At 45.5% G+C, this 13747-nt stretch overlaps 1 protein-coding gene across 1 annotated transcript in view; it reads right to left on the reverse strand.

The window, feature by feature from the left end:
- The window catches only part of LOC146862253 (cis-aconitate decarboxylase-like), a 112922-nt gene extending 103203 nt beyond the window's left edge, over positions 1-9719 (reverse strand). The window contains exon 1 of the mRNA XM_085643066.1: positions 9603-9719. Within this exon, the coding sequence (XP_085499192.1) occupies positions 9603-9719 (117 nt within the window). The remainder of the gene's footprint in view (positions 1-9602) is intronic.
- Positions 9720-13747: the final 4028 nt, after the last annotated feature.

Raw genomic sequence — 13747 nt, forward strand, 5'->3', positions numbered from 1 at the left:
ATCTGTTTCTGCTTTCCTCCGTGACTATGGTATGGGTGGCATTTACCACAACAACTTGCGTTATGACATGCAAGACATTTATAGAGGAGATGGTGTGCACTTCAATGATGAAGGGAACAGAGTCTTCCTCTTGAACCTTAGACTCTGCATCGGTACTTACTTGTAGGTACCACTAAAAAAATGACTTCATAAACACAACAGCTCTTTTTAGAGCTCCCTAATATCTAAACTCTTAATTCTGCATTTCATTTATTTTTTTTTATTTTTTTTTACCGTACGCTTACCGTACGCGTACCCCGTGATTTTTTTAAAAATCAATAAATGTTTTTTTTGTACTTTTCTGTCCTTCTTTGACCCCCTTACAAATGTTAGGGGGTCTGTAACTCTCCTCATTGCCCCCTTTTCTTGTTTTCACTCTTTTTTTTCAGAGTGAAATACACAAAATGGCGGCCGCCGCTTCCTGGTTTCGGCCGATTCGAATGTTTACTAAGATCTAAGTGCCAATCAGAATCTCGCTCGCGCACGCCATTTTTCTTCCGTACGCTTACCGTAAGCTCACCGTACGCGTACCCCGTGATTTTTTTAAAAAACAATAAATGTTTTTTTTGTACTTTACAGTCCTTCTTTGACCCCCTCACAAATGTAAGGGGGTCTGTAACTCTCCTCTTTGCCCCCTTTTCTTGTTTTCACTCTTTTTTTCAGAGTGAAATACACAAAATGGCGGCCGCCGCTTCCTGGTTTCGGCCGATTCGAATGTTTACTAAGATCTAAGAGCCAATCAGAATCGCGCTCGCGCACGCCACCGTACGCGTACGGTAAGCGTACGGTAAGCGTACCGTAAGCGGGCTCAGATATATATATTGATTTAAAGGCTATTTTCTCAGAATCTACTGAACAGATTTACACCAAACCTACAAAAGGCACTTCCTTGACCTAGGGACTACCTCTCTGCCAAATTTCGAGTAATTCTGTTCAGCCGTTCGGGCTGTAGCTCGTTCTAAAGGTCCTATGGAAAAATGCATGGGAAAAACGCGTTTTGGGACCCCCCTTTTATCTCAGCCCCCGCTTGACGGATCCCCCCGAGACTTTCAGGGTAGGAGCGGAGCGTAGCGCCCCACCTATTTTGAGAAATTCGCGAGGATTCGTCGACCGGCGCCAAAGTTATTCAAAATAGAATGTTGCGGATTTCCTATGGAAAAGGGGTCCTAACTATAACTACCTACTGGCGACCGCCAGTAGGTAATATATATATATATATATATATAGATATATAGATATATATATATACATCCACGATGGCAACACAGTCTGGGTCAACCAAGAATGAGCGCACTCACAAATTTTTCTAAGCAAAAGTGCTTTTAATGTGAAAGCCTCCTGCACTGACACACACGTTTCGGCACTAAGCCTTTATTGAAGTCAGTTTCAATTTTCTCACAGAGCCATTTTAATCAAAACAGTGCATCACGTGTCAATCATAAACAGAAAAGACGGTCCACCGATCTTAGTTAGTTGCCTGAATAGTGGCGGCCATCTTAAAACGTGTTCTAAAACATAAACATGTGCAAATAAAATGTATGCAAATCATAAGTGTGGTGAACAAATCAACATGTATAGATCATATATCATGTTGAATAACACAAGGGGGTGATTACAATTATTGATGAAAATCCCTGATGAATACCAATCATGTTCCCCTATACCATATGGCAAATGGCAGTTCAGTAATATTCGATAATTCTCTCATATACCTTCACAATTGTGACCTGTTGTTCTGGGGAAAAATATATATATGTATATAAAAACACTTTGGTCCCGTTTGACGAATCACAACAAAACTTTCAAAAAAGTGCTACTTTTTGACTAGTTTGTGCATGGATTGTTTTGTGGTGTTCAATCAAGCAAGACAGAGAGAAAAGGTGGGGGCCCAAAACGCATTTTCAACATTCATTTTTTCATAGGAACTTTAGACTAGGAGTGGGCAAAAAAATGTGCTTCGCCAGCGGAGTTTGTCATGTTTTGTCCTCTCCGCTTTCTGTTTTGGCAAAACTCCATGAACCGCCGCATAGTGGTATTTTTTCTCATGCGTGGCTCACCAACATTAAGTTCAATCAATCAATCAATCACAGAATTTGTAAAGCGCACCACTCACTCGCGAGGGTCTCAGGGCGCTGAGGAGGAAGAGGGGGGTTGCCACTACTGGTCGAACAGTTAGGTCTTGAGTCGCCTCCTGAAGATCAGCAGGTCTTTGGTATGTCGTAGGTTCAGTGGAAGGGTGTTCAAGGTCTTGGCAGCACAGTGGGAGAAGGATCTGCCACCGGAGGTGGTTCTTCGAATGCGCGGGACGGTGGCCAGAGAGAGGTCGGGGCGGAGCAGAGCTGGCGGTTGGGAACGTACAAGGAGAGTCGCCTGTTGAGGTAGGCTGTGCCGGTCTTGTGGAGTGCCTTGTGTGCGTGGATAAGGAGTTTGAAAGAGATTCTCTTGTTGACGGGGAGCCAGTGCAGGTCTCTCAGGTGGGGGGTGATGTGGCTGTGGCGTGGAATGTCGAGGATCAGGCGTGCTGCGGCGTTTTGGATTCTTTGTAGTCATTTGATGAGCTTGGCCGGGGCTCCAGCATAGAGGGCCTTTCCGTAGTTGAGTCTGCTGCTAACTAGGGCCTGGGTGACTGTTCTTCGGTGTCCGTGGGGATCCACCTGTAGAGCTTGCGGAGCATGCGGAGGTTGTTGAATCTGGAGGAGGAGACTGCATTGACTTGCTTGGTCATGTAGAGCGTTGAGTCGACGATGACTCCCAGGTTGTGTGCGTGGTCGGCAGGTGTCGGGGGTGCCCCCAGGGTCGAGGGCCACCAGGAGTCGTCCCAGGCTGATGGGTTGGCAAGTGCGATCAAGAATTTGTGTACCCTAACTCAATTTTCAGGCACTAGAAGAACACCTCCTATTGAGATTTCTCAATACGTGCAGTCTCAACAGGTCATGACAATTTGCGTTGAGAACGCTGCTGCTCGAGTAGAAAACCTAATCGAATGGCAGAAAAAAGCAGTGAACTCTGGCAAGCCGCATGGTGCCGTTCGCACTGATTTTACAGAGCGGAACAAGGTCCGGCACTAAAAATCCGCATGAGCAGCGTGATGTGCCGGATTCTGCTTCCTTGTGGAACTCCGCAGAGTCTCATAGAGTTATCATGTAACTCCGTGGAATTCCATGGAGTGAAACTCCATGAGTACAGCCCACAGCTACTTTAGAAACTGTTACAGCCCAAACCGCTTAACAAAATTTGCACCAATATTGGCAGAAAGCTAGATCTTGTTCCAGAAAGAGTGCTCCTTGTGTTTTGGTGTAAGTCCGTTCAGTAGTTTTGGAGATATTAAGATCCAAACAAATTGTATATTTCATGCAGCTAATCCTTCGCAATGAATCCAAGAGGCACACCTTGCATTGTGATTGGCTGACCGAAATTTGAACAACTAGTTGCGGCTGCCATCCTAGGACTCGGGGACTCTGTCCCTGTGTACTTGGTATACTTTTAAAAAAGGTGGAGGGGGCACTGCAGAGGTACCCTGAACCCCTGGATGTTTTGTGGGTGTTGGGAAGAGACCCTCGGTGTAGTAGAATGTGGTCATGAAATAATTTTTTTGATGATATGGTGGATTCGCGGATCCTATGTGGCACTCAACCCGGCCCCCTGAGACTTTGTGATGGATCCCCGAATCCATATGATCAAAAAGGAAAAAAGGTAGAGAAAGATACATACACACAAAGGTAGATACCCACACAAACAGTCATTGTCACATAGACACTGACACAATCAGACACACAAACACACACACACTACACACATGACACACTCATGCTTTAAACAAATGTCCCCCTTATACACCACCACCCCACACACCACACACAGAGTGACACCCACATTCACAATTGCATAGTCAAACACACACATTCACACAAGCTGACATACTGACTTACACACATACACTCACACACACACACACACATGTACATAATTGCACACACACACACATACTCACATACACAGTTTTAATTACCCTCACAATGACTAGGGCGGTCGACCTCGAATCTGGGGAACTGGGTTTGAGTCTCAGCAAAGATGCTGAACATCCTGTGATTCTGGGCAAATCACTTAATCTCCCTGTGCCTCACAGAAAAATTAATGAATGTGTCCCCATGTACAGCAACTGGTGCTATGTAAAGTGCTCTGATATTCGATTCGGGTCAAGTTTGCACTATATAAAACTGTAAAAAAAAACTAAAAAAACAACATACGTGCAGTGCCATATACAATTACATAATGTCATATAGAGACAGTCACATACACATACAACTCCAACACATGCTCTCATATTCACCTCAAAACTGCAGGCAGTCACATACATAGAGGCACATACACAATGTCACACATACATACTCACACACATAATCCTGCTCAAGGACCCCTCTTGCACAGAGTGACACCCACCTTCACAATCCCATAGGCACACACATATGCATTCACAGAAACACACATGTACACATTCACACACAGACATAGGTATAAACTTTCAATAACCATCACAAAAATAAACACACAACACACTCAAACACATACACACACATAGCCTCAGAGTGAGAGATACAGTTAACCCCTCCACCAAAACATAGAAACACACCCTACATACAGTCATATGCACTGTTAACTCCATGCGCAAACTTAAACCCAGAGGCACAAAACTCTATGCACTGATATACACAGAGACACATGCACATATGTATACAGGGTTGAATACATATACTACACATTCACACACAAACACCTCCTCACACAGACTAACACCCACCCACACATTCCAAAGCAGAGTCACACACATAATCACACTCCTCACATACTCATTGTTACTGGGATACACATATGCATAATTACACAGACACACACACTAACCCACTCAAGCACTCTCACACACAGAAACTTACACTCATGCTCACAATAGACATACTCACACTAACACACACAGCCGCACAATCTCATATTTTTATGAAGACACACTTTTTAACTTTACCCACTGAGTTACCTTTATCTCCCATGACACACAGCCCCACACGGGCAAACATACAGGTGTAGAAATTTGCACACAGTAATGCAATGAAACACATAGACCAACACTAGCAGACAGTAACTAACAACCACACCCACAGATGAACATTTACAAACACGAACACAAAGACACACAGCCTCACTCACTAACACACCTACTCACTCAGACACACAGGAGTAAATTACAGACACAGAGATAGTCACACATTGACACAGAAATGTTGTCACATACACAGTCACATAGTTCTCTATACACAAACCTCTATACTGACATACAGACTCCAACACAAACATGGATAAGACCTTTAAATGCACACAAATACTTAGTCACACACACACCTATTTTTTTAAATGTTTTTATTGATTTTATTGGTTTTGCAATGTTATCATCAGCGATCAGCACAGTTTGCTGCAACATGCTGCAGTTGCACATGTGCAGTCAAGCTAGTTCATCCATGTGTGGGTCGTGTAGCGAGTAGCATGTTGAAGCTAGTTTTGCTGTGGCGAGCCTGGTGTACCATTTTCCAACAGTAACTGGGGTGTGGGAGTCACACACACACCTATAGGCATACAGACACACACTCACACATAGAACAATACAAATTTCTACTTACAGTTCTTTCTGCAATTACTCTTACACACTGACACTCAAACTCACAGAGAGACACATACAGCTACATGCAGATATAGATACAAATCTAAACTGAGGGGGCACTCAGCCACACATACACCCTCACATATTCATTTCCACACGTACATTAATTAACATAAACTAAAATGCACACTGTCATGTACACACACACAGGGTCATAAACACTTTTGCAGACACACTTTTTAAACTGCTGAATTTCACTGGTTTTATACGAGTGAAACCTAAGTGTAACTATAACGTCCCTATAACATTTGTTTTTTTAATGAAAATATATATATATGTGTGTGTGTGTGTGTGTGTTCATTGAGTCATACTATAACTCACGCCCCCGCAACACACTGCTTATGACCTCACATATTACATCACTCATGACATGGTCAGTGACATCACTGATGACATCATCAAGTGACTGACTGTGAGTGTTTTTAAATGTTTATGTGTTAAATATATATACACCGAGGTGTACTGGTAAATCAGTGGGTGTATGAGTGCCTGTATGAATGATTTAGTGGTTGCGTGACTGACAGTATAAGTGAGGGATTAGGTGTCTCAGTGAATGTATGGGTGAGTGACTGGTTGCGTGAATGTCTGTGTCAGTGTGTCAGTTGGTGTCTAAGTGGTTGTATGGGTTTGTGTGCTGGTATGTGAGTGGTTGTATGGGTAAGTGATTGGTTGTCTGAGTACCTGTGTGGGTGTCTGGGCGTTTGTGTGGGTGGGTGAGGATGTGTGTGACTGCCTGTGTGGATGACAAAGTGGGTGAGTCCTGAGGCCCTCAGGAGGCAAGGGGATATCATCCCCCCACCAGCAATGTACCGAGAGGCGCACTTGCAGAGTGGTGGAGAAAGGGGGCATTGCCTTTTTTTCAGCATGAGAGGAGGGGGTCATGCGGCCTCTCTCCCGGGCTGGGTTTTGCCCCGGGGCCCCCAACTCCCAGAGCTGGCCCTTTATTTTTTTTAACTATAAATATAACACAAGGGTAGGGGGCTGCGTGGCCCCCCTCCTGGACTGATTTGGGCCCCTGGGTCCCCATGCCCCAGGGCCTGGCCACAATACTGAGAGCCCTTGTCCCACCCAGTAAACACAAAAAGATGATGGACGGAGTGCTGAAACTTTTCAGACACTCACCCCAGCCACAGATCTGTGTTGAATCTATCATCATTCTTTAGCTCACTTCACCACCCCAGTTCAGACCCAGCCATATGCAAATCATTCATGAGAGCAGTCCCGCCCGAACTGCCAAGCCAGATCTTCCCTGGACTGGAAACAAGCATCCTGGGACCGGTTTTGGGCTAACAGCCTTCATCAGCCAGGCTACCTTGAAACCAGTGGCAAAGTGAGCAAGGGACCCATGTCTGGGAATAGCCTGCCAACTTAGGATGAACAAAGCAAACACAAAGAGATGATGGACCGTGCTGAAACTTTTTAGAAACTCACCCCCAGTCACAGATCTGGGTTGAATCCATCATCGTTCTTTAGCTCAATTCGCCACCCCAGTTCAGACACAGCCATATGCAAATCAGTTTTGAGAGCAGTCCCGCCCGAACTGCCAAGCCAGATCTTCCCTGGACTGGAAACAAGCATCCTGGGACCGGTTTTGGGCTAACACCCTTCATCAGCCAGGCTAGCTTGAAACCAGTGGCAAAGTGAGCAAGGGACCCATGTCTGGGAATAGCCTGCCAACTTAGGATGAACAAAGCAAACACAAAGAGATGATGGACCGCGCTGAAACTTTTTAGAAACTCACCCCCAGTCACAGATCTGGGTTGAATCCATCATTGTTCTTTAGCTCAATTCACCACCCCAGTTCAGACCCAGCCATATGCAAATCAGTCTTGATCCTGTTCTTCATGAGAACAGTCCAGCCTGAACTTCCATGCCAGGTCTTCCCTGGACCAGAAACAAGCATCATGTGACCGCTTTTGAGGTAACACCTCTCATCAGCCAGGCTACCTTGAATCCAGTGGCAAAGTGAGCAAGTGACCCACGTCTGGGCATACCCTACCAAATTAGGGTGAACAAAGTGAAACACAAAGAGATGATGGATGGAGTGCTGAAACTTTTTAGACACTCACTACCAGGGCACCCAATTTTTCTAGTCCCTGCAGTCCCTGCCTGCTCCCCGAGTCCTGCGGGAGCCGGCATTGCTTTTGGACAGAGTGAGCTGCTAACATCCAGCTCCCTCTGTCCTAAAGCAATTGTTCTCTGCTTCAAGTAAGCAAGAGCATTTTCTGCTCTCGTTTACTAAAAGTGGAACAGTTTTTGCTATGGCTTGGAAGGAGCGGTGCTTCCAACAAGCCATAACAAAGTGCAATGTCCTGGAGTGGGTAACCTGGGTCATTGCTGGAGCAGGCCATGAGGTGTGGCCCTCCCCTGGGCCATTATTGGCTCCAAGAGGGGAGCCACACAGCCCTCCTCTATTGTGTGATTTAGCCCTACAGAGGTAGTGGTCCCTGGGGCTCCGGGGGCCACACGGCCCTCTGAATTATGCGTAATTGAAGTGCCGGGGAGGTGGCGGGCCTGTGGCTGTGGGGGGGTGCATGGCCCCTGCATTATGTGTAGTTAAAGCCCCAGGGAGGTGGTGGTCCCCAGGGCTGCGGGGGCTACACGCCCCCGCATTATGTGTAATTGAAGTCCCGGGGAGGTGGCAGCCTGTGGCTGTGGGGGAGTACATGGCCCCTGCATTATGCCTAATTAAAGCCCTGGGGAGGTGGTGGTCCCAGGGCTTGGGGGGGCGGTCCAAGATACACCCTCTTAATATAATTATAAACCCCGGGGAGGTGGTGGTCCTGGGACAGTGAGGGAGGCCATACTGGCTTCCCCCACATTTACTTGTAATGAAGCCCTGAGGAGGAGGTAGCAGTGTTTCTATCCTGCATATTCTCTTTTTAAAAAACCTTTTGCGGGACTCCTTTCAACTAAGTCCCAAGATAATTGCCAACACTTCCTGGTTGAAGTGTTGGCAGCCAATCAAATTTCAGTAGGGTCTCAGTATGATGTTGGGCTCCCAGATATCTATATTTTATAAACTTGAATGTCTCTAGAACTACTGAATGGATTTACACCAAATAAAAATAAACACGCTTTCTGGACCAACATCTATTTTTCTGCCAAATTTGGTGTAATTCCATTCAGCAGTTCGGGCTGTAGCCGTGTTAAAAAAATTAAATATCCCCATAGACATAACATAGGATAACGCATTTAGGGACTCCCTTTTTTTCTCAGCCCCCACTTGATGGTTCGCCCCGAAACTTTCAATACAGCAGCTGAACCAAAAAGGGGGCGTCTTTTTGAAAATTTCATGAAGATTCGTCAAGCGGTGCCAAAGTTATTGGCAGAACAAAAACTCTTTTCCTATGGAAACTTTAGTCATAACTATAACTACCTACTGGTGACCGTGGATCCAGTGCGAGCATTTATTTATCTAGAATCATGTTATATCCCTGGTAAAAGGCTCCGTGACAGATACGCGGATCTAACTTATACATTAGAGTTTGTGTGTGAATAATAACAATACACTTATTTCTTAATTGGGTGGCCCTAAAAGGAGCCTTTATGTTATAGTGTGTGTGCACATTTATAGATAAAACAGGATACAATCCTTGTTGTTGTTAAGGAAGATCTATTTCCCTTCTGCTGTGAAATGAACTCCTTCAGAACACTCCTAGCATGTCGAAGTGGATATTATTGTGACAACGGAGCCCGTCTTAAGGTGTTTGAGTAATGCTGAAATTGTTTTATTAACATGTTTCCTAGATTTCTCAATCTTTGGACAAAAGTCAGATGACCACTGCCACTTCTGCCTTTGACATATGTTTGAATATATAAAGGCAGTGTGAGTATATAGAGCCATCATTTGTACCAATGTCTCTTTCATTTGGAGTTCTATTTCAACCCCTGCAATTTTGCCCAGATCGTTGCCATTACAGTTCAGTATCATGCGGTTTGGGTTCTCGCAATCCAAAATGCTGTCAAGCATGTCCACTTGAGGAAATCCAAAATCTTTGTCATTGCCACAATGTTTTGCATGCTGTCTGGCTCAAAAGACAAAGCTGTGTCCCATAATCCACACTCATCATGATGCTTGTATTTGCACAAAATGTCAGTCCCTAAGTGTACACATCACCTATTACCAGGCCCAGTCACGTCTACATACAGCTTGCCACCTCAGCAAAGCTTAGAGCTCATTGTCTATTCACATGTGACATACGTTAGATGGTAAAAGTTCCAAGCCACTATCAAGTTTCTCCCAGACCACAGCTGAGTGTGACCACTCTAGTCCAAAGGCATATACTGTAGGGGAGTAGGATCTGCTTCTTATAGTTACCCCCACTTTTTGCTGATGTTTCACTGTTTTTCGACTTTAATCTGGCGGGGCCCCTGCTATCCAGGGCCCCAGCCTAGCTGCTTCCTCTCTAAAATGATTGCATGTACTTTAGGTACACTCTAGATTGGATTCTGGGGCACCCTTATAATTCCCAAGTATATGGAATACTATGTACCCAGGGCTTAGGTACCCCAGAGGCCTACCAGGGGCTGCAGCATGTATTGTGCCAGCCCGGGGAAGCGATGTAAAATGACACAACAGGTCTGCTACTGCAGCCTGTGTAAGGTGGTGTATGCACCCTTTACTGAGATATAGGTTCCCTATATCTCTCTGTCTCACTGCACATATAAACCTATCAGTCACCCCTATGGCAGGCCTTATCAATCCTGAAGGCAGGGTGCTGGGTTTATGAGAGAGGGTGCCCATGCATGAGCAGAGCCCCTCTGCAGCCTTCGGAACCTTTATTCCTAGGTTGTTTGTGATGCAGCCAGACCATATACTCTTAAGTACATTATAACCTCGCGGTAAATGCTGACTTTGGAATGGCTGCACGGAAACACGCCATGTTTGGTGACAAACACCTTGAAATCATACCTCCATACCAGTAACTGGTGTGGGAGGTGTGATTTCACCCTACTAGAGGGAGAAATATGACAGCACCGGAATACCCGGTACCAGCTTTGCAAGCCCTGGCATCTCAAAATGGATGCTGCCAGCCACAGACACGAGTCTGCCCTCCTGCTGCTGGACGAAACTTCGGCAGGGGAGGCCTGGACAATAGGACCACCTCACAGACAGGCTTTAGTGTATTGGGGCTGGGTGGGTGCACTCCAAGAGTGCTTTGAAGTCTGCACTGGGGGCACATTTGGTGTCCCTGTGCATAGTCCAGCTCAAACCGGATGCAGGGGCTAGCAGCCCCTGCTCTGGCGCAAAACTGGACAAAGGATATGGGTGTAGCCACCCCTCTGTCCAGACCCTCCCATAGGTGGGTCCCCAGAGTTTGTCCCACCCCTTCCTTGGGTATAAAGTAGGAACCCCTGACTACAGCGCTTTAGATTTACCTGGACAAAACTCTGCTACAGAGTCCCAAAACTTCTACTATCTACACGACGTTGGATGACCGAAGAATTTCCCTTGGAGAAAAGGAGTTACTCCCTTGCAAGGCAGGCACCAAAGATGCAACTGTCCGGTTGGCAACTACGCAGCTCCTGAAGGACTCTGAGATATTTGCAATGCAGGAGGTGGGTTCCAAGATTCCCCACAGCGGATCCATGCTCTCAGCAAACCCGAGATCCAAAGCCCTCGTGGGAGCCGTGCAACCCGAACCCCTGGACACCGTGACCATTTGCAGCACCATATGCTTTTTGGCAACCCCTAAGGCTGTGCATTGGGCAACTTGTGGTCCAGACCCCGAGCAGTGATTCCACCGAAGATTACTGGGTATGGTATTGAGTGATTCCTCTCGAGGTCCCTTCGCGATTCCTTGTCCGTCGAATTGTCGGTCCCTGAGAAGGGTACTTTAACTTTCAATGGGCTTTCCCGGATGCTCCAGTTGTGCCCTGACTCCCCATCGCTTGGGGAGTCCACAGGACTTTGCTGGTCCACACCGAAGCCATTTTCTCTCAGTGCATGGGTTGCCATTTCCAAGCTTTGTTGGTTTCCAATCCGGACACCGACCCCCCAGCACTCGACATCCTTCATGGGACAGCTCACCTGTGGACTGTGGTTGTCGTCGACGCCTCCTGGTCCCCGTGGCAGTGAAGTCAAGCTTCACCTCTTCGTACCTGAAACACCTGACATCGGTGGGCATTCGTCTATCATGCCCCTGGTCACTAGCAAGTGACCCAGACTCGGTCCCCACTGCTTTCAGGTTCTTCACATCTTCAATCCAGGCTTGCATCACCCCGGACACTTCTCCTTTCCACGGCAGCAGCACTTTGCAGCACATCACCATTGAGATCAATGACGATTCCCGACACCTTTTGACACCTAAGCACCCGGTTTCCCTGGGTGAGGTAACACGAGTACTCCAGGGCTCCTGTGGGTGCTGGCCCTAGAACCCACTAAATCTGAAGGGGTTTGCTCAAAGTCCTCTCCAAAGTGTCCTTATTCTTTAAAATTCCAACTGCAACTTTCCTATTGAATTGTACGGGGCTTGCGGCTGTGTTCTCACACTGCACACGTACCCCGTGGGTCTTCTGTGTCACTGCCTTGGGTGGTTCCTTGGGCTCCCAGCGATTCTACATGCTCTAGGCACTGTGTCTAGCCAAGTCGTGGTTCTTATACCACTTTCTTAATATATGGTTTGGTCTCCCCCTGGAGCCCATTGTATATTGTGCTATTTACTGTAGTTTAATATCATAATGTATGATTGTGTGCCTTGCTCTCTAATCTCATAAAGAGGTTAGTAGAGAGTGTTTAGAAATAAATACATATATTTTATATATATACCTGGTGTGGTTCTCCTTTCATTTAGTCATTCAGGAGGTTATAATCTGGTAAACCAAGCTGCTTTACACTCCTTCAAGACTTAGCCTGAAGGCTGCTCTCCATAGCTACAGCTAGGATAACTTTCAATAAAGGTTGTCTTAAACCTAATCATCAATAAGGGTTGTTTGGACTGGAGCAAGGTGCTCACTAGAACTAGTAGACAGCATATACGGACAGCATATACCAGGCCAACTTCTCACATTGGTGGCAGTGGTGGGATTCAAGCTTGCTATTTCTTTACATATACAACATGTACGGGTAGGTGAAACCACTTCCCCACAAAGAGCCTTCTCTAAAGAAAACTGTGCATCTAAAAGCCAGATAGCAGGTGCAGGCCCAGGAATTTCTGCATAGTACTGGCCCCCTAAACAAAGCTTACTGATCAGTCAGTACTCCCCTACTAGACATTTAGGATGATAAAAGGTTGAAGACCCTTTAAAATACATATTTCTATCCGAAGAAAACTTACAATCTATGGTGCAGTTTTAGACCATGTATACACCATGTACTAGCAGAAGAAACCACTTGCATTAGCTCTAACCTTAGCGAAAGCTCTCCATGAAAAGCCAAGTCCACAGACCACAGTTCTCCTACTACCAGGGTAAAACATTTATGCATACAAGTGTTCCCCTACACAAAACGTACAGCTCAGTGACTACTCCACTACTAAACATATTAGGTGTTAAAAGGTCAAAGATTTTTTAATGTTCAGGCTTATCACCGAACAGAGCTCACTGTGTACTGTCCAATCTGAAATCATACATACCATGTACTGTTAGGTGAATCCACTTGTACACAGAACTGTCACTTTAAACAAAGCTCTTCAAGAAAAGACCTCTCACCAAGAGGACAAATCACCTAATAGTAGGATAACACCCTATACTGGTACAGCAAGGTATTTGTACATACTGGTGTTTCTGTAAGTAAACCTATGCATAAAGTGCCGAGAATCCATGTTACAGTATAGTACACCTAGCCTGTCAAATAAACTTTACAATAAAGACACTATGAAGATGTAGTTTGTGAATAAAAAGACGTATTTTATCTTAGTTTATGATCTTTTGATAATATATTAATTTTAAAACAATTATCATTTACTGAACATAAATGTTTTTCCATTGTGTCTGCCTTACTCTGTAAGTATTTTACATCTTTTACAATGCCTACCAAGCTGCAGAAGAAGAAGACAA

This window comes from Triturus cristatus, chromosome 2_2, assembly GCF_964204655.1.
Source record: "Triturus cristatus chromosome 2_2, aTriCri1.1, whole genome shotgun sequence".
NCBI lineage: Eukaryota > Metazoa > Chordata > Amphibia > Caudata > Salamandridae > Triturus > Triturus cristatus.